This window comes from Herpailurus yagouaroundi, unplaced genomic scaffold (genome assembly GCF_014898765.1).
Source record: "Herpailurus yagouaroundi ecotype Mexico unplaced genomic scaffold, PumYag 160, whole genome shotgun sequence".
NCBI classification, from domain to species: Eukaryota; Metazoa; Chordata; class Mammalia; order Carnivora; family Felidae; genus Herpailurus; species Herpailurus yagouaroundi.
In genome coordinates, this window is record NW_024412401.1 from 18,976,358 (window position 1) to 19,003,402 (window position 27,045).

Below are 27,045 nucleotides of genomic sequence, written 5' to 3' on the forward strand. Positions count from 1 at the left end.
TCATTTATTCTCCAAATATTTATTGAGCACCCATTATAAATAGATGTGCTTGAAATATGTTGTTAACAAGACAAAGAAACTCCTTAACCCAAGGAACTTAGAGAGTCTAGGGTTAAAGGTACATATTAATCAAATAATCCCACAAATAAATCATCATGGTTTATCATGCTACTCATCATTAAGAAAAGTTATGGCAAACTGGGAAACGGTATCGCATGGGGGTTTGATATGTTCTGACAGTAGATGAGGTTTCTCCATGGAGAGACATTTGACTTAAGTTCAAGGGATGTTCAGTTACCTAGAAAGGGGGTGGGGTAGGGACGGGGAGAGATGGTAAGGAGCTGTCCAAATGGAGGAACAGCATGTGCAAAGACAGGCAAGGAGATGGCCTGCTCAAGGCAGGAGAGGGCACAGAGCATCTGGAAGACCACAGCAGCCAGCAAACAGGAGAGTGGCCCAGGATGACAGGGCAAGCGCACAGGGTAGGGCCTTTGGCCTTTATCCTAAGGGGACTGACATGGTAAAATCTGTACTTTATGACTACTCAAGCTGCTCTGCAGAGGGCCAGAGGGGAAGTAGAGACCAATGAGGGAGAAAGAGAGAGAGGAAGAGAGAATATGAGAGGGAGTGAGAAAGCCCACATTGTCAGGAGGCAGTATAGTGGAGATTAAGAGCGTGGGCTCTAAATCAAACCATCTAGCTTTGTATCCTGGCCTTGCCACTTATGACCTTGAGAAATTACGTGAGCTCTCTGCTTCCTCACCTCTAACATGGGGAGATTATCTGTCTGCCTCTTAGAATGTGTGAGGATTAAATGACTAATACACCCAAAGAACTCAGAACAGCACCTGGTGCACGGGAACTTCTCATTACATGTTTTGGCCCAAGGCCACAGGGCTACCGTATAAAAACAAATACTGAACTGCTGATTAAAGTGCAAGGTGGGCTGGGCAAGGCGGAGCCTCATCCACTTATGCCCCACTGCCACTGCCTTGTGCTAGGCCCCGCCTGCGCAGTCCTAAATTCCTGGGGCTTCTGGGACTCCCTCTCTGCCAAATAAGGTCAGCCTCAGAGTGGCCTGTGGGAATCCTGTCTCCTGGGCACTGTGGGAAAATCTGGGGTGACGGCAGCCGAGCCGGTTAAGAGTTCTAGCATACAGAGCCACTCTCAACCTTATTAAACATAAATTATAGCTAGAACCGCAGAAGGCTTTTGCTTCTCATACTTCATCAAAAAAACTTGGAACATTGTTTTGCTTACTGATGATGTGTACGTACATTAACTACTTTTTAAAAAACATAACAACGTAGGGGGAAAAGGCCACAAAAAAACCAGGAACAGCCTTGAGGGAAACACTGACCTCAGAAGGGTACAATGAAACAGAAATGCCTTTGAAAGAACTCCTGAGAAGTTTACAGTTGCCTTCACTACCTGCCTCACTGTGACTCTTCTCTTTGCCCCCACTAAGCCATACTTGTGGCCTGGTTTCAAGCAGAGATTCAGTCAATACCAGCCTTAACCTACTAGAGATTTACCTGAGGACAAGGAAGTCTAAGCATCAATACAAGCCCCACCCAGAAATGGGCTTCTGAGATCTCAAGGCCCAAGGCTGGGCAGGGTCACTGGGAGGTGAGGTCAGGGTCTGTGAACCAACAATCCGGCCAGCTGTGCCAGAATTAGGTTACAATGAGGGATGTTTAGACTACCCCACGTTGCCAAACACCTGTTCTGAGCTACTCCCGACATTCCTGACTAGATGTAACCTCCTGGTGGTTCTAGGTTACATCTATAGGTTATAGAATCACAAGGGCAAAAAGGCCTCATGTATCTGAAGATGGGGGTGGCCTATAAACCCAAATAGGAGGTCTCTCCAGCCCAAAGAAAGCACCCAAAGCTCAAAAGAGCTGGGAAGACTTGGGAGGGGAGGCCCTCTCCAGACAAGGTGGGCTGCAGGACAGCACAGCCATACAGAGACAGAATGAGAAAACAGACAGGAGCTCTACTGAAGATTGCAGACAACACTTGTTCATTGAGAACAGGTAGAGGGGCAAGAAAACAGGCAACCGGCCAATTGTCCCCAGCGGCCCTGAAGAAATCAGGTCACTTCTATTCCAGAGAGGACAGAGGTGGTGGCACTGTTCTTCAAGGCAGCACATGCTCTTTGCCTCACCTCACTCGGCGAGAGCTAAGTTTGTGGACCGTAGCCGCTCTGTCTCCTGGCAGATGTTCTGTTCCACGGTGTCACATTCAGCTAGGAATGCCTAATACATAAATACAGGGCAGTGAGGGACCATCCTGGGCTAGCCAATCCCTGCCCGTGCAAGGCTCTTTGCTTAGCCATTGTGCAGAACCCGTGGGTGACTGACTCAAAACAGGCTGTGTAGGGATGGAGCTGGCCTGGCTCTAAGGCAAGCAGGGCAGGGGCAGAGGCAGCATAGGACTAGGGTTTCTGACGACAACCCCCAGCAGGTGGTGAGGACAGGAAACCTTGCCACTGTGAATGTACAATTTCAGGGAGCAGTGTTCACCTGAATAGTGTCTCCTGGAATTGTGTGATCTTCCTTCCCAGTTAGTAAATTCAAATATAATTACAGGGATATGAAAGGAGCTTTTCTCTTATGTTCTGGGCTCATGAAATAACAATGAAATAACAACCAAAAAAAAAAAAAAAAAGTCCACACCACACATCACACTTCTATCCTACCCTACTTTGAGCAGGTAAACACACACGCAGGTGAACACATTAAACTTTGTAATCTCTGACCACACAACTCACCTGAACCCTTTTCACCAAACCCTTCCTTTTCAGTCTACTGTCTTTGAAATTTTCTGGCAGAATCTGTGGAAGAACACATTGACACATAAATAATCTCAGTAAAAATGGCATAACAACATGATAGAACACCACAGTATGCCAAATGCATCTTAAGTCACCAATGTCAATGAGACATGGATTTTCAGGAATGATTTCCCTTGGTCTGTATCTTATCTTACATGGCTCTTCCCATGGCTCTCGCCTCTATAAAAGTTCCCTTTGTTCTCAATGTCTGGGCCATAGACACTGATCTGTAACAAAGACTTTGTTCTTTCTCTGTGTCCTATGTACAGATACTATGTCCTGGTCACACCATGAGCTCACTGTGCCTCTTCTTTACAAACCCCTCTCACTCCCCTAGAATCCCAAGCAGAGAAATTCACCCTCAAAAATGGCACCTGCGTGGCTCAGTCCATTAAGCGTCCAATTTCAGTTCAAGTAATGATCTCGCGGTTTCACGAGTTCTAGCCTGCATTGGGAACTGTGCTCACAGTTTAGAGCCTGGAGCCTGCTTCGGATTCTGTGTCTCCCTGTCTCTCTGCCCCACCCCCTCTCACTCTCTGTCTCTCATTCTCATCTAAAAAAAAAAAAAAAAATTTTTTTTTAATTTTAAAAACATGAGGCATCAGGCTAGAAATACCATTACCATCCCTCTGCAGAAGGGAACATGGAGTCGATGAGCCCCCATAGTCTCCTAAGAGCTACTCATGAGTCTAACTGAATTCCATCCAGCTAATGAGCCCAGTGGAATATCAGCCACATGAATTATCAGGAAAGCAAAGCCCTGTGTTTCTCTGACCATAAAATCAGAGTCCGTTTGGGTTCCAACTTTGTGAGAACTGGATGCTATTAGTATACATAAATAAAAATGACAAAAGCCTTATGTTAGTGTGATATGAGTGACTAAAAATCAGGAACTGTCTTATCTTTTTGTGTATCCATCAAGGACTAGCAGTGTCTGACACACAGCGGGTGCTCAATATACTCATACAGTAAGAGTGCATTACTGAAAGACTGAAACTGACTGAAACATAGTCAAAGGAAACTAGTTCTTCTCAGCTGAATATTTACTTACCAGCGTATCAATCTCTTCCAAGATCTTCATAAATTGCTCAATTGTGGCTTTTACTCTCCTATCAAGTTTGCAGAGAGCTTCAGCTTGCAAATCCTTGGCCAGAAAGCCCTGTGCAGGAATAATGCATTATTGCAAGGGTTCCTTGAAGCTGACAGAAAACTCCATGCCAAGACACTGATGAAGCAGCCACACTCTGAGCCTACATCCCCCCGAAAGGCTGGGCCACACCTCAGACCCACAACTTCAACTCTTGCTAAAAAACAGAAAACCTGGCCCAGGGTCACCCCATGCACTGTGATAGGCTGCAGGCCACTCTGTCTCACATGGCCCACTTGGGCTGCAAATGCCTCCCGAGTGCAGCCCCCAGTCACCAGTGTATACCCACACACAAGAGGCAGACATTAGGAACATGAGGTGTAGAGCCTGATGGGCCCAGGCTTGAATTCTGACTGCCCTTTACTGGCTTGTGATCTTGAGCAAGTTACTTAACCTATCTGAGACTTAATGTCCTCATTTTTAATATGGAGATTATGATACCTCACCCCTGAGGGTTACTATGAGGATAAAGAGGAATATATGCAGACCCTTAAAATAATTCCTGACATAGACCTGTGTAAACAAATGGCAGAATTTACATTATTTTTACTAAACTGTCTTGCTGTTTATTCACATTGCTTGGCCCAGTCACCAATTAGCTGGTGACAACAGGTGGACAGCGGGATCTCTAAGAATGTTTATTGAAGATGCAGATTTGACCACTTGTAGTAAAGGCTTTAAACATTAACCAGCAATTCCAAGTGAGAGAATTTATGCTACCAAAGAGTCAGAAATGGTCAAAAAAGATTTACATCCAAGGATGTTCAGAAAAGCATTAATGCATAATGATAAAATATCATTAGGTTGATGAACAATAAAGAATTGGTTGGCTAAACCATAACATATTCACATATGTGGCAATATTATGCAAGTTTTAAAATACATGATCATTATTTTTTTAAGATTTTATTTTTGTTTTAAGTACTTTCTACACCCAACATGGAGCTCAAGAGTCACATGCTCTACCGACTAAGCCAGGCAGGCACCCCAATAAATATGATAATTTTTAATGACATAGGAAAATGTTCAATCTTTTATCTAATAGAACAATTTACAAAGTGTACACAACATTATATCAATTTAAGATGCAAAAATATATTCCAGTCTTTAGTATTGGTTGTCTTTTTTTTTTTTTTAAGTTTATTTTCAGAGAGAGAGAGCAAGGGAAAGAGGGGCAGAGAGAAAGGGAAAAAGAGAATCCCAAGCCGGCTCCACACTGTCAGCACATAGCCCAATGCAGGGCTCGATCTCACAAACTGTGAGATCATGACCTGAGCTAAAATCAAGAGTCAGACAACTGACTGAACCCCCCAGGTGCCCCAGTATTGGTTATCTTTTGAGTCAGGGGCTTACAGGTATTAATGCCCCTATGTTTACCTAAAAGTTCTGCACAATCAGCATGTATTACTTTTGTAATTAAAACCAAAACATACATCTATTAATGTTATAAACTGAGGGGAGGGAGGGAAGATGTGATTTGGGGCTGTTCACAATCCTTACTTGGTCTCTGTACCCCTTCTCTAATAGAAGGAAATGAACAGGATACCATCCTCTAAGATCAAGCTCAACTTGGACCTTTTATGCCTCAACAAAATGTTCTTTGCCTTGCTAAACACATTATAACAGACTGGACTGAGAGAAGCTACCTGTTCTATTTCAGATAATACATGATCCTGGCATGGCAGGTGCTCTCCTAGGAGCACAAATGGATGCTGGCTAGGGTTTGAAAATAACAATGACAGTAATACTTATAAAGCACTTAGTATGTGTCAGACTCAAAGTACATCATTTTATTTTACAATTTTTGTTTTAAAGTAAGATCTACGCCCAATGTGGGGCTTGAACTCACAACCCCAAGATCAAGAGCGGCCTGCTCTACCAACTGAGCCAGTCAGGTGCCCCTCAAACTGCATCGTTTAATCCTCACACCAACCCTAAGAGGAGGGAGGTATTGTCATTAGTCTATTTTTACAGGTGAGGAACTTGAGACAAGGCAAACTTGCCCAAAGTAATAGAAAATGTAAAGCCAGGATCTGAACCCAGGGAATCTGACTAGAGAAGCTGCCCTGGTGACCACACATTTGCATCTCCACAAAGAGAGTGACCTGCTGGATTCCAGTAAGCTCTTTATTCAACTCTTCCAGTTGGTCAGCTGTCTTCTCCACAGACTTCTCCAAATCTTTCAACTTCTTTAGTTCAACCTCCTCCTCTGGACTGTTCTAAAACGTTTAAAAATAAAAAAAGAAAAAGAAAAAAAAAAAAAGAAAGAAAAAAATAAAACGTTTAAAAATAAAATGAAGTCAATAATCACCAAGAAAGGTAGCTTTTGTCTGGCAAGAAAAAAATCTGACCACAACTGGACTAAACCACTCTCCTAGAAAAAAATAGCCTTAACTCTGCTGCTTCTTGGAAAGCAAGCAGGAGGATTACACATTAGGGTTTTCTACCCACAAAGACTCTAGACTAGAGAGAAGATACTAAGTAAACATTTGGCCAGGCCCCGGACAGCTTGGGTTGGGAGGATGGAGCCAATCCAAGTGCCAGATTCAACCTAAACTTGGGGCTGATCCATAGCAGACTCCAGACTGAAACCTCAAGAGGAAACAAATTATAGTGACTACCTGTAAGGAGTCCAGAATGGTGAGACAGGTAGAATTCTACCATTCCTTTAAATGAATTCCTAAGTGTCACCCACCAACTGAGCTCTCCCACTTAATACGATGATGATGACAATGATGAATACTTCTGTTGAGCATTTCCTCCCTGCCAGGCACTAAACACTTTACCTGTATTATTATTTTAAGCCTTACCACATCCCTGTAAACAATCTAGTGTTTTTGATGATGAAACTGAGGTTTAATGTAAAGTAATCTTAGATCACACAGCCCAAAAGAGGTAGAAACAGACTTGAATGAGACTTGGCTCCATATATCCCAGGACAGCCCCAATTAGGGGTCCTATAGCTTCTTCAAACTCAACCCTTATGTTCTGCCCATTGCTCAGAACTATTCCCCTGACCCCTGAGCAAGAAACCTAGAATATTTCCCCTTCTCTCATCTAAACAATTAGTCAGGGCCAATAGCTTCCTGCTTTTACACTACCTCAAATTGATCACATTCTTCTTTGTGGGGAAATCCTAAGTGCCAATCTCTCGGCGTTCTGCAGCTCAACTTTTTTTTTTTTTTTTGCCTCCACTTTGCTAATCTCTGCCCTCTCTCCATCTCTCTGAATCAGCTACCTCACACAAAATAGAAAGCTTCTTATGACCAACAATTCCAGTGTGCCACAATGCAGGGCTGGCCATAAACCTCACTCATCACCCCAGGGGCCACTGTCCTCACAAACTGGCTCTTTTCCTCTTTCAATTCTTTATTCTGAACTTTTCTTTCTGGCCAAAGAGGGTTTTTCCCTTGTGGGAGATTTTAGTAAAAGGGGTGTTTAAAGGGAGAGAGACTGATGAAATTTGCTGAGTACTTATTTTAAAAATCTATAGGCTTATTTTAATAAAACATTCTCTTGCAAATCCCCTGCAAGTAAGTAAGGCCTGACTCAGGCCCCATTTTAACCAGATTGAGATCCCACCACCAACACAAGAGCTGTTATTGAAGCAGCATAACTGTTCCTAATTCCCAGAGTAAAAACCATAACCAACAGGAGTGGGAGAGCCTGAGAATAACAAAACTAGTAATCCTATCAAATGAATGGAGCTACATGTATTTAGAGAGACTTATTTTATTAATGCAGAATCTGGGTCCCCAGTTTGGCCTTTTAAATAGAAATGTGTATAAAAGACCTTGGTCATTTGATGCTCAGGTATTCTGGCGGAAAAAGCAATTTACCTTCTTCCCAATTAACATGACTCGGCAACCATTTTGTATTCCAAGTGCTGACAATGGCTTCTCCATTTCCTTCAGAGATTTTCCTGAAAAGAGAAGTTATGCCAAGTGGTAACAATTGTACAACACTGAAAACAGATTTCAGCAAGGGTACAGGAAACAGACAAGTGTGTTCACTAATGAGAAGAGGATAAATTGGTAATAACCTTTTCAGACAGTGTCTTGACCCAGAAATTTCACTTCAGAATTTATCCTAAACAAGTAACTGGACATGTGCCTACACAATAAGTGTTACAAGATAATCTTCAATGCAACCTTAATCATAATAGTGAGAAACTGGAAAAACAAACATTTAGGAATAGGGGATTGATTAGCTATACATCAGTACAGAAGACTTTGTAGGCATTAAACTAATTAAAAAAAATTTTTTTTAATGTTTTATTTATTTTTGAGAGAGAGACAGAGCATGAGCAGGGGAGGGGCAGAGAGAGAGAGAGGGAGACATAGAATCTGAAGCAGGCTGCAGGCTCTGAGCTGTCAGCACAGAGTCCGACGCAGGGCTTGAACTCACAAACTGTGAGATGATGACCTGAGCTGAAGTTGGACGCTTAACCAACTGAGCCACCCAGGCGCTCCTAAAGCTAATTTTTTTAGGAAACCTGAATACCACAATAAATGCTGATGGCTCAGCATTATAAGAAAAATGTTATAAAAACTATATAGTCAATATAATCTCAGTTTCATCAACTAAAAACACATACATAAATAAGAACCCACACTTCAGGATGCCTGAACAAACAAACAAAAAGTTGGATAGAAATATGCTGAAATGAGGGGCGCCTGGGTGGCTCAGTAGGTTAAGTGCCCAATTTTTGATCTCAGCTTCAGGTCTTGATCTCAGGGTCATGAGTTCAAGCCCTGCACTGGGATCTGAGGTGGGTGTGAAAACTACTTAAAAAAAAAAAAAAAAAATATATATATATATATATATATAAATGTATATATATATATTATATATATACACACACACATATATATATGTATATATACACGTATGTATATTTTTAAAAGTAGTATACGTATACATATATGCATGTATAGATGCGTATGTGTATATATATGAGGGGTGCCTGGGTGGCTCAGCCAGTTAAATGTCCAACTTCAACTCAGGTCATGATCTCACGGTTCGTGAGTTCAAGCCCTGCATCAGGTTCTGTGCTGACAGCTCAGAACCTGGAGCCTGCTTTGGATTCTGTGTCTCCCTCTCTCTCGGCCCCTCTTCCACGTGTACTGTCTCTCTCTCTCTCTCAAAAATAAATAAAACATTAAAAAAATTTATTTTTAAAAAATAAAAATAGGGGCACCTGGGTGGCACAGTCGGTTAAGCGTCCGACTTCAGCCAGGTCACGATCTCGCGGTCCGTGAGTTCGAGCCCCGTGTCAGGCTCTGGGCTGATGGCTTGGAGCCTGGAGCCTGTTTCCGATTCTGTGTCTCCCTCTCTCTCTGCCCCTCCCCTGTTCATGCTCTGTCTCTCTCTGTCCCAAAAATAAATAAACGTTGAAAAAAAAATTAAAAAAAATAAAATAAAATAAAAAAATAAATAAATAAAAATAAAAAATAAAAAATAAAAATAATATAAGAAACATTCTGAAATATAATGAGGGGTTTTATCCAGAAGAACATAGAGCATTTTCTTTGTGCTTTCCTCCATTTTGAAATATGGTTTTTGTTTGTTTTTTTTTTTGAGAGAGAGAGAGAGAGAGAGCAGGAGAGAAGGGCAGAGGGAGAGAGAGACTTAAGCGGGCTCCATGCTTAGTGTGGAGCCTGAGGCAGGGCTCAATCCCACAACCCTGGGATCATGACCTGAGCCAAAATCAAGACAGGGACGTTAAACCAATGGAGCCACCCAGGCACCCCTGAAACAGGGATTTCTATTGCCTTTTATAATTCCATGATAAAATGTTTAAAAAATAAAAAAAGACAAGGAGTTGCACTATGAAGTATAAATAAAAATGGTTCCCATCACTAAATTATTTAAGACTGGCACCAAATGGGATAAATCTAGCCCCATCAGATACCACAAATATGGGATCTCTCAGGAGATGGGGGGGGGGGGAGGTATGGGAGATATGGAATAGATATGGGAGATATGGGAATAGGAGGGGGAGGTGGGTCCTGGCAGAAATCAGTATCATCTACGGGGCCTGCCATATCCAGGCCCCTAGTAAGTTTGTTCAACATCTCTGTGTCAGCACTATGCTGAGCATTGGACACAGTAGTGTCTTCCCTCAAAGTTAGTTATCCCTAACAGAGAAATCAGATGTTCAGCAACTATGAAAACAATTACTTAATAGTAACTTGCAGAAGTGGTCAGGAGAGCCACATCCGCATATGATGGGAAGAGAATCTAGCTTAGCCAGGGAACACTGCCTGTGCACTTTCACCAAAAATGGTTAAGATTTCTGCCACCCTCATGGGACTTCAACTCTAACATCTGTCCAAATGTTTCAAAGTGTCCAGTATATCGAAGGGCCTCAGTAAAATACATGTCTAAGGAATGGATGACTAAACAAGCAAATAAGAATTATCCCAGTTTGAAAACTAAGAGTTACCACTAGGTAAGGCTAAGCAGTTTTAAGTAGGCCCATTAGCCATAAGGACTCAAAGCTGGAAGAGAAATGCCTACCCTTAAATATAAGTTTCTGAAAAGGCAGTGGGACCCCTGTGGCCTCCTCAACAACCTGGGCCAGGTCTTGGACAATTGGCTCACTCCAGCCCTGTTGCGGGATAACGTGAAGATCATGCTTCTCATTGCCTGGGGACAGAGAAGAGTGTTTGATGAAGAAAACTCTTTCACATAAACCAAAAAAGGGTGACACTTTATTATATTTATTTACTCAGCCTTCAAGGCCCAGTTCATTTGCCACCTACTCCAAATAGCCTGTCTGTCCCCCCATCTGCCCAGCTTTGTCTGGTAACCTTCTCAAGGATTTTTGTGTCCTCTATGATAATAACTAGCAATCCAGTGATATCAGGTAGCATTTTACACACTTAATATGCATAAAGGACTGACTAGGCTCACTTCATACATTATCTTATTTAATCCTCAGAACAACCCCATTAAGGAGGTACTACCTATTAATCCCCATTTTACAGATAAGCAAACTAAGTTCAGGACCTAAGTTAAAAGACCTGCCTATGGAGACCCAACTGTGAAGTCAGAGCTTGACTTCACATCTATCTGATTTCCAAGGGCATGCTTTTCATCACAAGCTATCTGCTTCCTGTGGCCTGACTACCCTGTACTCTGTACTGTACTGTTCTTGTCTCCTTTGCTGTAATGGGTAAGGAATTATTTTTCCTCCAGGTCTCTTCTACTGGGCACATCTGGGCACAACCATGGCTGGTGCTCAGCAAATAGACAATGAGTGAGTAAACTCAAACAGCAGAAAACTTCTTTTTGAACCAGAAATGACAATTCTTTTCCAGGTATGTGCACAGTAAGGAGGTAGCCCATGTCCTGGGCATATGCCTTGAGCCTGCACAACAGCCACATGAAGTCAGCAGGACAGGTGCTACCAATTCTACTTCACAGGGAAGAAACCAGATGCCTAGAAAAGAGACATCCCAAGGTCACTCAAAACTGAAGGATCTAGAATACTGGTCCCCAGATTCTGAGGCCCTGGGGTCTCCTCTAGTCCTGAGGAGACTTCATAGGTTCAGCTCTTGGGTGGACTTAACTCTGTTTGGCTATCACCTCCAACAGTAGACAGACCCTAAGGGTTCCCAAGGCGTACGCTTGTAGCCACATCCCACTCAAACAACGGACGTAGGTTTAAACTCACCACACACAGGTATCCAGACACACAGCAGTCATATACGACACGGCCAAACACAATGCTGATACAAAGACTCACAAGGACTGCCCAGGCACACTAAGACATATAACCAGGACGACGACGTGAAGCACGTACATGGACGATAAGACAAAAGGCAAATGGCATGAGACAAAATACACTGGCCCCTGGAAAGGTGTGCAGATACAAGACCCGCACAAAAAGCCGGTCCCAAACACAAACAAGACCTCACATTTCCAGACGCTAGGACCAGCACAAGAACACACGCCTTTGGAGGACACGTGGCCAGACCCCCACCAGGCTTTGGTGGACCGGCACGGAGCCCAGCCGGCACGAAGCCCACCCGGCCGTCTGCGCTCACTGTGGGTGACGGTCACGCTGAGGCCGCCTGTCGCCATTTCCTCGCTCCCGGCCACCTCTTCACTCCCGGCCACCTCTTCACTCCCGGCCACCTCTTCGCTCCCGGCCACCTCTTCGCTCCGGGTCACCTCTTCGCTCCGGGCCGAGCGAGTCCGCACTTTCTTCACCCGCGGCCTGCGAGCGCCGGTGGCGGCGCCCCTGGTGGATCCGGCATGCCCGCGGGCCGCACTCCGGACGGATGATCGCTGAGAGGGAGGCGGACCGCGCTCGGCCGGGGGCACCGACTGGCGCGGCTCCCGGCCCGGCCGAGGGGCGCGCCGCCGGGGACCCAGCCGCTCCCGGTCGCCTCGCGGTCTCCGCGCGCCACCGCGCTCCGCCAGACCCGCGCTAGTTGACCACCCAGCGGTGGGAGAGTAGCTTGGCGCCTTGCAAACCCGGCCGCTGCTTCCCTGCCCCGCCCCGACCCGGCCCGGCCAGGCCCAGCGGGCCTACCGGCCCCGCCCCTTGGGGCAGGCCCGGCTGAATTCGGCCAAAGCAGCTTCGGCCCCACCCACTCAGCCAAGGTCCCGCCCCACTCACTTGAAGCCACGCCCACGCCCTTCACTGAGGCCACGCCCCTGCTGACTCTGCACCCTCCAACCTCCGGGAGCTCTCCTTCCCCGGAAGGCCGAGCTGAAAACCCGGAAAAAGGATCGGGAAACTGCAATAGGCACATTGCGCTTGCGCAAGGGGGGGCAGGAAGTCAAGGCGGAGGCGGAGGTGATTCTACTTCCGTTTCTAGTTTTGCTCCAGTGTTTGGGTTTTCTTCGCGGCCGCCCAAGATGAACCGATTCTTCGGAAAAGCGAAACCCAAGGCTCCGCCGCCCAGCCTGACTGACTGCATTGGCACGGTGGGCACTCGACCACGCATAACTAGGCTGAGGGACAATGACATTCCCGACCCCGCCCACCCTGAGCTCCCGGCTCCTACTCCTCCATTCCGTTCCTGGTTCCGGACACCTCGGCCCTCACCACCACACCTTCATTCCTGTTACCCAGGGTCATTCCTGACGCCACAAACCAGGGATTCCTAAGCCATCAGTGTCTCCCCCTACTTGCACCCAACTCCTTCTGAGGCCCACTGCCGTGTTTACTTGATCTTTCCTTCTCCTCCTACCCCAACCAGCCATTAGGCCCACATCCTTCCCACTTCAGTCCTAACCTTTACCCCTCATTTATTCTCATCCCTCTCCCACATCAGGACCCTCAACGTGATATCCTGGGTCCACATATCTTTACCCCGATCCTGGATTTTAATAGCAAATTCAGAACTCTGGCCTCTCACATTAAGCCACCTCCCTTTGTCTAAGCAAATAGTATTAGCGCTACAGCCCTGGCCTGTTTCACACACCTTCTGGTTGAGCTCCCAGCCTGACTAGTCTCCAATTGTAGGGGAATGTCAACTCAACCCAGTGATTTTCAATTATTTTTCTATTCAAACACACTTGAGAAGGGTCCTGGAATATGTGAATCTGAGGGGTGGAGTATAGTTTATAAAAGGCCCCCCCCCCCCCCCCAGTGTTTCTGACTGGAAATGTCCGCCTGGTCAGGAACCACTGTTTCCCACCCTTCTTCCCTCTCCTGCCTCTTCTCATGTAAGTATATTGTGATAATTACCACTGTTTCTTTAAGGTGGATAGCAGGGCAGAATCTATTGACAAGAAGATTTCTCGACTGGATGCTGAGCTAGTGAAGTATAAGGATCAGATCAAGAAGATGAGAGAGGGTCCTGCCAAGGTAAGGGAGGTGGCAGCTGCAAAAGGCGCTGTGACAGATTAATTTGAGCACCTGTGGAAATAGGGCCCAGCAGTAAGGGCTGGTGAGAGATAGAGAAGAGATGCTCACAATCTGGTAAAGAGAAAATATGTGACAGTGTATCTTTCAGGGAGGGGAGTTTGCAGCCTGATAGGAGAGGAAGGCTGGGGTTTAGCCTGGTGGAGAGAAAGTGCTGACCACATGTCCAGAATCATGTACATGGGAATTAACATATTCTACTGAGAAGGTGGCAATCTGGAGAGTAGAGCTGGGACATGCTCAGAACTATGAGCCATGCTGGTCAAGTTAGGTGTGTATAATAGACTGGTTAAGGAATGGTATGCTGGGAAAAAGTACTGAACTAGGCATCTGGAGACCAGTGTTCTATTAGTAACACCATCACTATCTACTAGCTGTGACCGTCATAAAGTCACTTAATATCTTGTTTTTCTCTTCTATTGTTAGAAACATAGATTACTATATTTAAGTGCTTGGACTGTGGATATAGAACTACCTACTTTTTTCCCGTTTCTGTAACTTATTAACTATTTGAGCTAGGACAAGTTATTTAGTGTTACTGAACCTCAGTTTCTCTGTCTATAAAATGGGGATAATATACTTTAGTGTGAGCATTTTGTGTACTCACGAAGTAATTGGTGTGACCTACATAGCACTGTTTCTCCTACATAGAAACATTATTTGTGAGATAATATCTGCTTTTCCTTCTTCATTGGAGGAACAAAAAGATTTATGAAGCAGTATAGAAAGGAAAGTGACAAGAGGCTTTTCTCAGCCATCTTAGTTGGATGGCATGGAATGAAGAGTGACCAGAGGCAGGAAAGCTCATCTGGACTTGAGATGAAAGCCTAAGCCCTGGTGGCAGTCATGAAAATGACAGGAAAGTAATCAGTTGGAAAGTAAGTTCTGAAAATCAGTAACAAGATGACTGCATGTAGAGACAACAGAGAGGAAAGATAAGGTTGATTTAAAGACTCTTAATCTAGAGAAGTGAGGGATTGGTGGGACCATTGTTAGTTATTTCCAAGGTGAGAACAGGTTGAGGAGTTTGGGCATGTTGAGTTTGAATGGATAGCAGGATGTCCAAGTTGGGAATCTCCATAAGGCAACTGGGTATACAAAATAGGCACTATTGGGGATGGCCATGGAGATAATATGCAGTAGGAAAAGGGAATATAATTCTGTACCCTGAGATGTGGGATGCAAAGACAGATGAGTTGAGACTTAAAGACTGTGCTTGGGAAGTGAGGAAGAGTCCAGGAGCCACCATGTCTGCAACTTTGAAGAAGAGAGTAAGTAGATATGTAAGTCTGAGGATATGGGAGATTTCTTTTACTGTATGTGTGTTTTCTTCTTCTTTTCATTAATATCTGTTTCTCTCCCCAGAATATGGTCAAACAGAAAGCCTTGAGGGTTTTAAAGCAAAAGCGGATGTAAGTTATAAGTATAACCTCCTTTCCTCCAGCACTGTCCATCTAGACAGAATTTTTTGCTATGGCAGATGTTCTATGTATTCGCTGTTCAGTACAGTAGCTCTTAGCCACATATGGCTATTGAGCGCTTGAAATGTGGCTAGTGTGACCAAGGAATTGAAGTTTTAATTTTATTTAATTTTAACAGTTTAGGTAGCTATATGTGGCTAAGTGGCTTCTGTATTGGACTACCCAGATCTATAGGGTTCTCCCATTATGTATTTAATTAGAGTATGCCTTTTTATTTATTTATTTTTTGTAAAATTGAGGATCCTGAATATTTGTTCCCTCCCACTAGAATAGATTTAAGGGTCCTGAATTTATTTTAGGTGACTATGTCTCCGTGTGTGAGCAGAAGCCAGATAGCATCTTTGATGCTTACCCTTGTGGGCTGTCCAACTGATGAGACCTTCTGCAGGATTGTAGGGGTCAGATGTAATTAGCTAATAAGGAACTAGAAAGGTTGTTGATATTTCTGTTTTTATTTTTAAAATGCCTTTTTATCAGATACCACCTTTTAGATTAGACAAAATTGGAAAAAGAAATTATAATGCCTAACATGGTGGTGAGAGTGGTAAAAACTATTCCCTTCTTAGGTAGCCTGCAGTGTTTAAGTAATACATATTCATTATACATGCTTGGAAAATACAAAAACATGAACAGAAGAAAAGAACATTTACATAGGTTCCTACTATCAGAATTAACCATTTTTAGAATGATGATTTCTTAGTTTCTTTTCTGTGCTCGTGCATGCATGGTATATGTGCATATGGCTTTTTAGAAGAAAAATTGTGTATATATAGGTTGTCCTTCTCCATCATGAGCAGTTCTCTCCTTTTAAAAGTTTTTTAAGGGGGCGCCTGGGTGGCGCAGTCGGTTAAGCGTCCAACTTCAGCCAGGTCACGATCTCGCGGTCTGTGAGTTCGAGCCCCGCGTCAGGCTCTGGGCTGATGGCTCAGAGCCTGGAGCCTGTTTCCGATTCTGTGTCTCCCTCTCTCTCTGCCCCTCCCCCGTTCATGCTCTGTCTCTCTCTGTCCCAAAAATAAATAAACGTTGAAAAAATAAAAGTTTTTTAAGAATGATATACTTTTTAACAGGCTGGTGATATTCCACCACCATTTGCCCACACCATGAATTGACCAATTTTCTGCTGGTTGGATAGTTAGATGGTTTCCTGATGTTGTATAAAGACCATAGTGACATAAGTCTTTGAAGTAGTATTATACTTTGATATAAAACTTTATTTTTTAAAAAAAAGAACATATTTTGAGCACCAAGCATTATATCAGGCCAGATGGATTGCCTAATCATGGATATATGATTAGTCAAATACAATACCTATCCTCAAGGAGTTCAGTCTACTAGAAAAACAGTTTAGTTATATGTATGAAGAGCTTAAAAATAGTCTCCCCCTTTGCCCCAAGAGTTCTCCTTTTGGGATTTTATTGCAGGAAATCATTTGAAACATCGTAAAGACACATTAAATAGTATATAGTAACATAGAAAACAGCAAAGGCTGTAATATTAAGGGGAAAATTAGTCTTATAACTAAGATACAAAGACAGAAGACTGGAGGGGTACATCATGATGCTTGTGTTAGAGTGATTAAATGGTTTTTGCCAATTTTTCTGTGTATTTTTTGTAATTTTTTTAAAGTCTATTTATTTCTTTTGAGAGAGAGACAGCGCATATGGGGAAAGGGCAGAGAGAAAGAGGGAGAGAGAATCCCAAGCAGGCCCTGTGCCGCCAGCACAGAGCCCAGCACGAGGCTCAGTCCCATGATTGTGAGATCATGACCTGAGCTTTGTGAGATCATGACCTGAGCTGAAACCAAGAGTCGGACGCTAAACTGAGCCACCCAGATGCCCCTAAAGTTTTTTTTTTTTTTTTTTAAAGGAAATATTTAGTGTTAGAGATACTTTCTTCCTGAGGATTTCTCTCTGGCTCACATTTACCATTCTTAATTGATTCTGAAAAGGTATGAGCAGCAGCGGGACAATCTCGCCCAACAGTCATTTAACATGGAACAAGCCAATTACACCATCCAGTCATTGAAGGACACCAAGACCACGGTACTTCCATAGCACCTTTTCCCATGATTTTTTTTTTTAACTGTTGTGTTCTTTTCCCATAGTATTTAAAAGACCATTTCACTAGCATGGCTTTTTAAAACATGGTGTTCTCTCTTACCCTTTTTTAGGTTGATGCTATGAAACTGGGAGTAAAGGAAATGAAGAAAGCATACAAGCAAGTGAAAATTGACCAGATTGAGGTGAGATGTATGCTAGTTTCTGTAAGAATGTAGTGTAGTAGATTTGGAAAGAATCCAAATGAATGTGAATGTAATGGGAAGAACACAGAAGACAGATTGAATCTTGGGCTTGCCATTTACTAATAGAGTAACTTTGGGGTAGGGTACCAAATGTGTCTGTTTCCTTGTTAACACCAGGATCCTAATGCCACATACAGTTATTATGAGGATGAAATAAATGAGCTGGTGTGTCTACATACATAATATCTAGAATATAATAGGCACTCAGTAAATAAGCCCCCAGTTTCCTGTTACTTCTGACTCACTTAATGATTTTGAGTCTGTTTCCACATTTGTAAAGTAGTGATGTTGCTGTCCATCTCCCAGGATGGTCACAAGTGTTAATGAGGCTATATAAGTCAGGTGCTTAACACACTTTCTGGAGTAGAGCTGGTTCCTTTTGCTAGTAATTCTCTTTAGATTTTTAATAATCATGTCATTAGGCTCTTAAAATTAACATGTCTTTTGAGATCGTGCTTTGGCTGGGAGGTGAGCCCTAAGCACTCCTCTCACTTCTCTCAGGGGAACAGCCCAGATGGCGAGTAGGGATAGCAGAGGGAGTGAGTGGTGACTGGCCAGAGGAAAGAGGCTACCTTTCTGCAAGTACAGTGGTGGTCTTTACTTCTATCCCTGAGTAGAATGTCTCTTTGTATGAGAGCAGGGACTTGATTTTTTCATTGTTATATCCCATACCTTGAACAATGCCTGGCTGTAGTTGGTGCTCAGAAAGTTTCTATGATTGCTGAGCAAATGAACAAGAGACTATTAAAGGAGCTAAAGCAGTTGCCTGATTCAAGCAACATTTGTTGGTTGAGTACTTACTGACTTCCTGGCATCTTGCTACATCTGAAGAGGTATTCTCTGAGAGTGCTGATCTACAGTACAAGTAAGGACATTCCTCCTCTTTTTTCATGCACCCCTCCTTACACTGCCTGTGGCTTTCTCTCTAATCCTCCACCAGTCTCTGCTTACAGAGTTAAGCTCAGTGAAATCTTCCCAGACATTTACTAAGAAAAGTGTTCCATGTATGTTTGTCTTATTTGTACAATGCTATTTGGTAATATAATCCAGTTGAATTTTATTTTCTGTTTATAGGGTTCCTTATGTTTTAATGAGAGCTCTTCACTATAAACAAAATAGAAACTGGAATTTTTCTGTTGTTGTTTTTGTTTTGTTTTCTGTTTTGTTTTGTCTCTCCATCTTTTACTTGTAGTTGCCTGTCTCATTCCCTATCTAATTATCCTTTTCCTGTCTCCTAGTAGATTTGCCCACATGGCAGGTAGAGAGCTCCTTTCTCTCCCTTTTGGTGTGTGCCTCTGTCTGTGTCTGTCTCTGGCTGGACTATATATTTTGAATTTCATTTGTTTTCCTAAAATACTTTATAAAACATTTTCACTGTTTGATAGCTCTCACTCATTCTTTTGTATTTTACCCATGTGTATGTGTGTTCCTCTGTTTCTAGCCTTCCTATTTTTCAGTTTCTGCATGTCAAGTCTAGTGCTTGTATTTGTATTATTTTTGTGTTGCTTATCCAATATTAAGCCTGTTAATTCTTTGTGTGCTAATTAGTGTGTGTGTGTCTTTCATAAAGTCTATTGCTAGGAATCCTATTCATAAATGACTTGAGGAGACTTGTGTTGATATGTGATAGCATGACAGAGCTTGACCTAACTACTTACTCTGTGTTTTCACTCTTTTTAATTTCAGCCAGCGCTTCTCTGTACAGCAGAATGTTACATGTGTACAGCATAGTAGTTTGGCACTTGAAAATACAGCATAGTGCTTTCTTTTTTAAAAAGTTTTTTTTGGGGCACTTGGGTGGTTCAGCCAGTTGAATGTCCCAACTATTAATTTTGGCTTAGGTCATGATCATGCTCTTTCTCTCTCTCTGTCTCTCTCTCTGTCTCTCTCTCTCTCTCTCTCTCTCAAATAAATAAATATTTAAAAAAATTTTTATAAGTGTTTTTCATTTTACTGTCTCCCTCACCTTTTTTTTTTTTTTTTTTTAATGTTTATTTTTGAGAGATAGAGACTGCATGAGCAGGGGAGGAGCAGAGAGAGAGACATAGAACATGAAGCAGGCTCCAAGCTCTGAGCTGTCAGCACAGAGCCTGACGCGGGTCTCGAACTCACAAACTGTGAGATCATGACCTGAGCCGAAGTCAGACGCTTAACCAATGGAGCCACCCAGGTGCCCTGTCACCTTTTTTTTCTTTTAATGTTTATGATAGAGAGAGAGAGAGAGAGAGAGAGAGAGCAAGCACAAGCAGGGGAGGGGCAGAGAGAGAGGGAGTCCCCGAATCTGAAGCGGGCTCCAGTCTCTGAGCTCAGAGCCCAACACAGGGCTCGAACCCATGAACCCCAAGATCATGAGCTGAGCTGAAGTCGGACACCTAACCTACTGAGGCACCCAGGTGCCCCTGTCTCCCTCACCTTTAAACGGAAAAACAAACCTCCAATTTGTGGGCCAAGAGGAGTTTTTCAAATGTTTTGCATTGCTTTAAAAATTCTGAAGGATAGGGGTGCCTGGGTGGCTCAGTTGGTTGTGTCCAACTTCAGCTCAGGTCATGATCTCGTGGTTTGTGGGTTCGAGCCCCGCATCAGGCTCTGTGCTGACGGCTCGGAGCCTGGACCCTGCTTTGGATTCTTTGTGTGTATATGTGTGTGTGTGTGTGTGTGTGTGTGTGTGTGTGTGTGTGTGTGTGTCTGCCCCTCCCCCACTCTCACTCTGTCTCTCGCAAAAATAAATAAACATTAAAACAAATTTTAAAAAATTCTGAAGGATAAATGGTGCTGGTTTGGACTTTCTGCATTATCAACAATACTCTCTTTCCTCTCTGTGGAATTTTCAGCATATAACGAGCATATTGTTGCTCTGCACATCCTTAACACAATGGAAGATATATAGTATTAAGTGCCTAGTGTTTTACATGTATTACTGTGATAAATCCTTTAATAATCCTATGAGGTATAGCTATTAATAATCTTATTTTATGCACAAGGACATTAAGGCTTAGAGGCTTTATTTCTCATTGAGTAAGGCAAGATTTGAGCTTCAGAGTCTGTGCTCCTAGCCATTATATTAGCTGCCCTTTATTATGCTGTAGCACTTCTCAGATTGCTTTTTACATTATTCCTGGCTTTGTAGTCTTCTAGCTAATCACAGGTAGATCATTCACAGATGACTTATGCTCTCAGTCAATTATTTTCACCAGCCTGGTCTCGGATATCAAGCCTATCCTGATTCCATTTCTGTTTCTCCATCCAGGGTTGGCTCAGTACAACTTTTTGTACTACCCAGTTGTTTCCACTGTTGTCTTTTTTCCCTACACAGTATTGTCCATCTTTGGCTGACTTAAGAAGATTAATTTGCTTGTCTCTATTACCTCCTTTTCTCCATAAACTAGAAAAATGTTGATAGTGTGGAGGCTGAATTTAGTGTTTTAGGTAAACTTTCTGTAATGACAGACTAATGGGCATCTGTTCTTGCAGTAGGACTTTGGATTTCCCTGAAGCACCTTAAATTCAAATGCAAGATCACCAATTTAATTCTTTTCTTTTTTTAAAATTTTTTACATTTATTTATTTTTGAGAGAGTGAGACAAAGTGAGAGTGGGGGAGGGGCAGAGAGAGAGGGAGATACAGGGTCGGAAGCAGCCTTCAGGCTCTGAGCTGTCAGCACAGAGCCCGATGTGGGGCTCGAACCCACAGACTGTGAGATCATGACCTCAGCTGAAGTCAGACGCTCAACCGACCGAGCCACCCAGGCGCCCCTCTTTTCTTTTTTTTTAAGGTTTTTTTTTTTCAGTTATCTTTACACCTAGCGTGGGGCTCAAGCCCATGACCCCAAGATCAAGAGTCACACACTCTTCAGACTGAACCAGCCAGGTGCCCCAATTTAATTCTTCCTTAACTTTGAGTTTACATTTTATCACCAAAAAGGAGGATTATGTGGTCATTGTCATTCACGGTTATTGTTATGGGACTCTTCAGTTTTGTGATTTTTAAATAATTCATTAAGCTCTTTTATACTTTTAATTGGAAGGGGCATTCAGGAGTTATTCAGACCTGTACTTTACCGGAGCACCTGGTCAGTTGTTGACTAAAAGCAATCAGTAGGCAAGGACTGAGTTAAGGGTAGGGAACTAACAATTGTTGAAAACTGGTATGTGCTCACCATTTTGCATACGTTATCTTTTTAAAAATCGCTTGCTTCTGAGATTCAGAGGAGAGAGTGGAGTGAGGGTTAGTTAGAGGAAAATAGTAAAAAATTAATGAAAACTGTCATATACATTTCTACAAGGATTTACAAGACCAGCTAGAAGATATGATGGAAGATGCCAGTGAAATCCAAGAAGCACTGAGCCGTAGTTATGGCACCCCAGAATTAGACGAAGATGACCTGGAAGCAGGTATGTTATGGGAAAAGCAGTTGGGAAAAAAAAGTTTTAGAGTCTGAAAGGAGCAACTTCCTGGGACCTTTTCCCAAATGCTAAAATTCCAGTGAAGGTTCTGTGAGAGTTAGTTTATGGTACAGTTTCTGGGCAAAGAGCTTATGAAGCTGGCATGTCAGATGTGCATGATCCACTAACAACTCTTGGACAGATAAGCTCTGGAGGAAAATATGGGCAAAAGTGTCTGCTGACCTGGTACTTGGTATCTAAGCACTGCGTTTCCCTGCCATTTTCCTTTTGATTTTGCTCTCCCTATTTTTGGAGTCCTCTCCCTCAGAACAACAAAGCAGATCAAGAAACAGTCACTGGCAAGTACTTCGTGTGTATCTACCATAGGCCAGGTACTATGTTAGGTGCTAGGAATTCAACATTGAAGAAGGAAAATATGGTCCCTGCATTTATGAAGCTTCCATCACCAGGGGTAAGAAACTTACTTCAAGTGATTAATTACAAGAGCACAAACTGTTGGGAAGGAGAAGTGTGGGGTACCATGGAGCACATAGCTGGGGAATCTATCCTAGTTGGGAGTGGGCACAGGCATGGGTCCTGAAGGATGAGCAGGAGATAATAGGAAAAAAATGGGAGGGGTTGTTGCCTGGCCTCAGGGAGAGGAGCCTTTGCCCAAAGAAATGAAAACACTAATTTGAAAAAAATACATGCACCTTTATATTTCTTGCAGCACTACTTTTAATAGCCAAGATAAGGAAGCAGTCCCAAGTGTCCATCCATAGATGAATGGATAAAGATGTGGATACACACACACACACACACAATGGAATATTACCATCAAAAAGAGTGAAATCTTGGCATTTGCAACAATATGGATGGAACTAGAGGGTATTATGCTAAGTGAAATAAGTCAGAGAAAGACAAATACCATATGATTTCACTTATATGTGGAATTTAAGAAACAAAACCAAGGGGCGCCTGGGAGGCTTAGTCGGTTCAGCGGCCGACTTCAGCTCAGGTCATGATCTCGCAGTCTGTGAGTTCGAGCCCCGCGTCGGGCTCTGTGCTGACCGCTCAGAGCCTGGAGCCTGTTTCAGATTCTGTGTCTCCCTCTCTCTCTAACCCTCCCCCGTTCATGCTCTGTCTCTCTCTGTCTCAAAAATAAATAAACGTTAAAAAAAAATTAAAAAAAAAAAAAAAGAAACAAAACCAAGAAAAAAGAGATAAAGAAACAGACTATTAACTATAGAGAACAAACTGCTAGAGGGGAGGTAGGTGGGGGACAGGCGAAATTGGTGATGGGGGTAAGTACATTTATCATGATGAGCCTGAGTAATGTACAGAATTGTTAATTACTATATTGTACACCTGAAGTGAATATAACACTGTGTGTTAATTATACTGGAATTTAAAAAATAAATAAAATTTTAAAGAAAAGATGATAGCGACTAAGGTGATATTAGCAGAAACAGAAAAGTGGATGTGGAAGGAGGGGAGGTCAAGAATGTTTGTCGGGGGCACCTGGGCGGCGCAGTCAGTTAAGTGTCTGACTCTTGATCTCGGCTCAGGTCATGATCTTGCGGTTTGTGAGATCCAGCCCCGCATCAGGCCTTGAACTGATGGTGTGGAACCTGCTTGAGATTCTGTCTCTCCGTCTCTCTGCCCCTCCCCCACTTCTCTCTCTCTCTTTCCAAATAAATAAATAAAACATTAGGGGCGCCTGGGTGGCGCAGTCGGTTGAGCGTCTGACTTCAGCCAGGTCACGATCTCGCGGTCCGTGAGTTCGAGCCCCGCGTCGGGCTCTGGGCTGATGGCTCAGAGCCTGGAGCCTGTTTCCGATTCTGTGTCTCCCTCTCTCTCTGCCCCTCCCCCGTTCATGCTCTGTCTCTCTCTGTCCCAAAAATGAATAAACGTTGAAAAAAAAAAAACATTAAAAAAATGTCTATCAGTGTCTAGCATGAGTAACTAGGTAGATGGCAGAACCACCTCACACAGGATTTTCTGTCACATGATTCCCATCTCAGTTCTTCTTCTCCTCTTCTCCTTCTCCTCCTCTCTCTCCCCCCTCCCTTCCTCTCACCCCCTGCCTTCTTTCTCCCATTCTGTTTTTGCCTAGAACTTTTTTTTTTCACATTCATTTCTTTATTTTATTTCCCATCCTGGGTTTCCTGCTATGTCTCTATCTGCTATTGTCATTCTTCCTGGTCACTTCCAACTCACTTTACCATAGACATATTTTTAAAGCTTGATTTCATGTGATGGTCACTCAGTATGCAACGATTTCATGCCTCCTTTCACTGCCTTCTCTCAAGCTCATCAATAACTGAGAATTTTTTACATTTGTTATTGTCCAGATTTTCTAATTTGAATTGGCCAACTGATAGCTATATATAGACTCTTCTCATGAAGACTAGGGCTTTGTAAACCTGTGGGGAATGGTTGTTTTGTTTTACTTTGATTTGTGTTTTTCATAGATTCTACCACATCAGTTCCATTGAAAATTTCTTAAGATGGTCATCTTTTATTTTGAAAATAGAGATTAATAATCCTTTCCCCCCAGGCACCTGGGTGGCTCAGTCCATTGAGTCCAGCTTTGGCTCCAGTCATGATCTCACAGTTCTTGAATTTGAGCCCCTCATTGGGCTCACTACTGTCAGCTCACAGCCTGCTTCAAATCCTCTGTCCCTTTCTCTCTGCCCCTCTCCTGCTTGTATTGTGTCAAAAATAAATAAAACATTTTTTAAAAATTAAAAATCCTTTTCCCTTTGTTTTGAAATTCATGTCTCATAATAATTTGGCTAACTTTCTTAACATTAGCTGCCAGTTTTCTTGCATAACTGTTTTTGAAATGTCAACCGTTTCAATCTCAGAGTTGGATGCACTGGGTGACGAGCTTCTGGCTGATGAAGACAGTTCTTACTTGGATGAAGCGGCATCTGCACCTGCAATTCCAGAAGGCGTTCCCACTGACACAAAGAATAAGGTGAAAGCTTTTTCTCTTTATGTTTGCTATGCAAAATGGTTAAGGTTTTATGCTTGATCCCAATTTGGGAATCTACAAGGTAGTCTTAAGTTTGAACGGGGAAAGACCGTGCTAGTCATTGTTTTGGGACCCCTTGAAAGTCTAGTTTTCTTGCATTGGACTGTGGACAGGCTGTGTACGTAGTGTCACTGAGGCCCAGGAATTACCCTTGTGAGCTTGCACTGGGTGCCATTTCTAGGTTTCAGACAGTATTTCCTGGAAAAGCATTACCAACACATTCATGAACCATGCTGGGCAGCAGTGTGAAGGAAAGTTCTATCTTCCATACACACTGCTTAATTGTAGGGTGGACTTTTTTTTTTCTTTTTGAGCAGCAGGCAAAAGTTTATTAGAGTCTAAAATCAGAAAGGAAGAATAGTATGAAAGCTCTCTTTACAGAGAGAGTATATTCAAAAGGGAATGCTCCAGGTGGATTTTTTTAAATAGGGATTAATAATTTAAGTATAAAACTTAATGTTGAAAGTTTCTCATTAGCAAGGTAAAGAATCAGGACTCCTGGGTTTAAGTCTCAGTCCTGCCACTAACTCCCTATGAGACCTTGACAAATCACTTAATTGTTGTGAACTTTTCTGATCCTTACATCTGTAAAATGCAGATAATTACAATTATCTTACATAATTGTTGTGCAGAACAAGTTAGATCTTGTATGTAAAAGGACTTCACACTGAAAGCCCCGTCCAAAGCTACACAGTTGTCATTATTATAAACAGATAAAATTTTGTTGCTTATGAAATCCTGTTCACTCCATCTTAGTTCCTGGTGTAATGTGTCATTTTTTTCTCTTGCCATTTTTTCTGTTTGCCTTATCTCCTTGGTGTTTGCTTTATCTCCCAATGTGCACGTTCAGTGTGCACAGTCCTTGAGTGAGAGCCAGTTTCAGCTCTGCCTTTGTTTACTGTATGACTTGGAGCAAATTAGAAATTCTTGTTTTCTCTCAGAACCTTATCAGTTTTTCCTGCATGTGAAATGTGGGGAGCAAAAGGTGGGAAGTAGATCATTTCCAAGGTCCCTTATAGCTAATTTCTATGAATGTGCATCTTCCCCCTACCGTACCCTCCCTTCTTCCTTGAGTCTAGAGTAATCTTACTTTTCTCTAGTGCTCATTCCACCCCACCCCTGTCTCTGGTCATTTCAGGGTTCCAGGTTTATAGGTTGCTTTTTCTCAGCTTACCTAAAATTATTTTTTTTAATTTTTTTAAGTTTATTCATTTCGAGAGAGACAGTGTGAGCGGGAGGGGGCAGAGAGAGAGAGGGAGAGAGAGAATCCCAAGCAGACTCTGCACTGTCAGCGCAGAGCCCAAAACAGGGCTCAAACTCATGAAATACGAAATCATGACCTGAGCCAAAACCAAGAGTCAGCCGTTTAACCGACTGAGCCATCCAGGCACCCCTGAAATAATTTTTTTTAATCTTTTATTTATTTTTGAGAGAGAGTACATGTGTAAGCAAGGAGGGGCGGGGGGTACAGAGGATCCAAAGCAGGCTCTGCACTGACAGCAGTGAGCCTGACAGCCAGTGAGCAGGGCTCACTCATGAACCATGAGATCATGACCTGAGTTGAAGTCAGACACTCAACCGATTGAGCCACCCAGTTGCCCCTACCTGAAATGATTTTTATTAACGCTACCCACCACAGCTTACCTTTTCAGTACCCTGAAGCATCTATGTTATTTCTACTTTTAGAAGGTCACAGATTCCTGCGTTAAATGTGCCGTTGAGATATGGTTTCTTAATTGATAGTAGTATTGCTGTCTCTAAGTTTGTAGAAAAGTATGATATGGAAATAACTGCCTGTCCTGGGGCACTGCTCCTTTAAGGATTGGGAAGCTACAAAAGATAATGGTTCACTTTAGAAATCAGAGTGAGGGGCGCCTGGGTGGCTCAGTCAGTTGAACGGCCGGCTTCAGCTCAGGTCATGATCTCGCAGTCCGTGAGTTCGAGCCCCGCATCGGGCTCTGTGCTGAC

At 43.0% G+C, this 27,045-nt stretch overlaps 2 protein-coding genes across 2 annotated transcripts in view; one reads left to right on the top strand and one right to left on the bottom strand.

Moving 5' to 3' along the window:
- On the bottom strand, positions 1-12,754 carry BAG1 (BAG cochaperone 1). The gene is made up of 8 exons (XM_040482777.1): positions 12,680-12,754; positions 12,041-12,527; positions 10,509-10,637; positions 7,826-7,908; positions 6,092-6,205; positions 3,891-3,998; positions 2,777-2,839; positions 1-2,261 (listed from the first exon to the last, which is right to left on the bottom strand). Exons 1-8 carry the CDS (start codon positions 12,752-12,754, stop codon positions 2,172-2,174), a joined length of 1,149 nt encoding a protein of 382 aa, XP_040338711.1. The 3' UTR covers positions 1-2,171.
- Positions 12,740-27,045, top strand: part of CHMP5 (charged multivesicular body protein 5) — a 15,445-nt gene continuing 1,139 nt past the window's right edge. Inside the window, exons 1-7 of the mRNA XM_040481464.1 lie at positions 12,740-12,929; positions 13,711-13,815; positions 15,238-15,284; positions 17,302-17,395; positions 17,524-17,595; positions 21,938-22,046; positions 24,908-25,020. Of these exons, the coding sequence (XP_040337398.1) occupies positions 12,861-12,929; positions 13,711-13,815; positions 15,238-15,284; positions 17,302-17,395; positions 17,524-17,595; positions 21,938-22,046; positions 24,908-25,020 (609 nt within the window). The 5' untranslated portion in view covers positions 12,740-12,860. The remainder of the gene's footprint in view (positions 12,930-13,710; positions 13,816-15,237; positions 15,285-17,301; positions 17,396-17,523; positions 17,596-21,937; positions 22,047-24,907; positions 25,021-27,045) is intronic.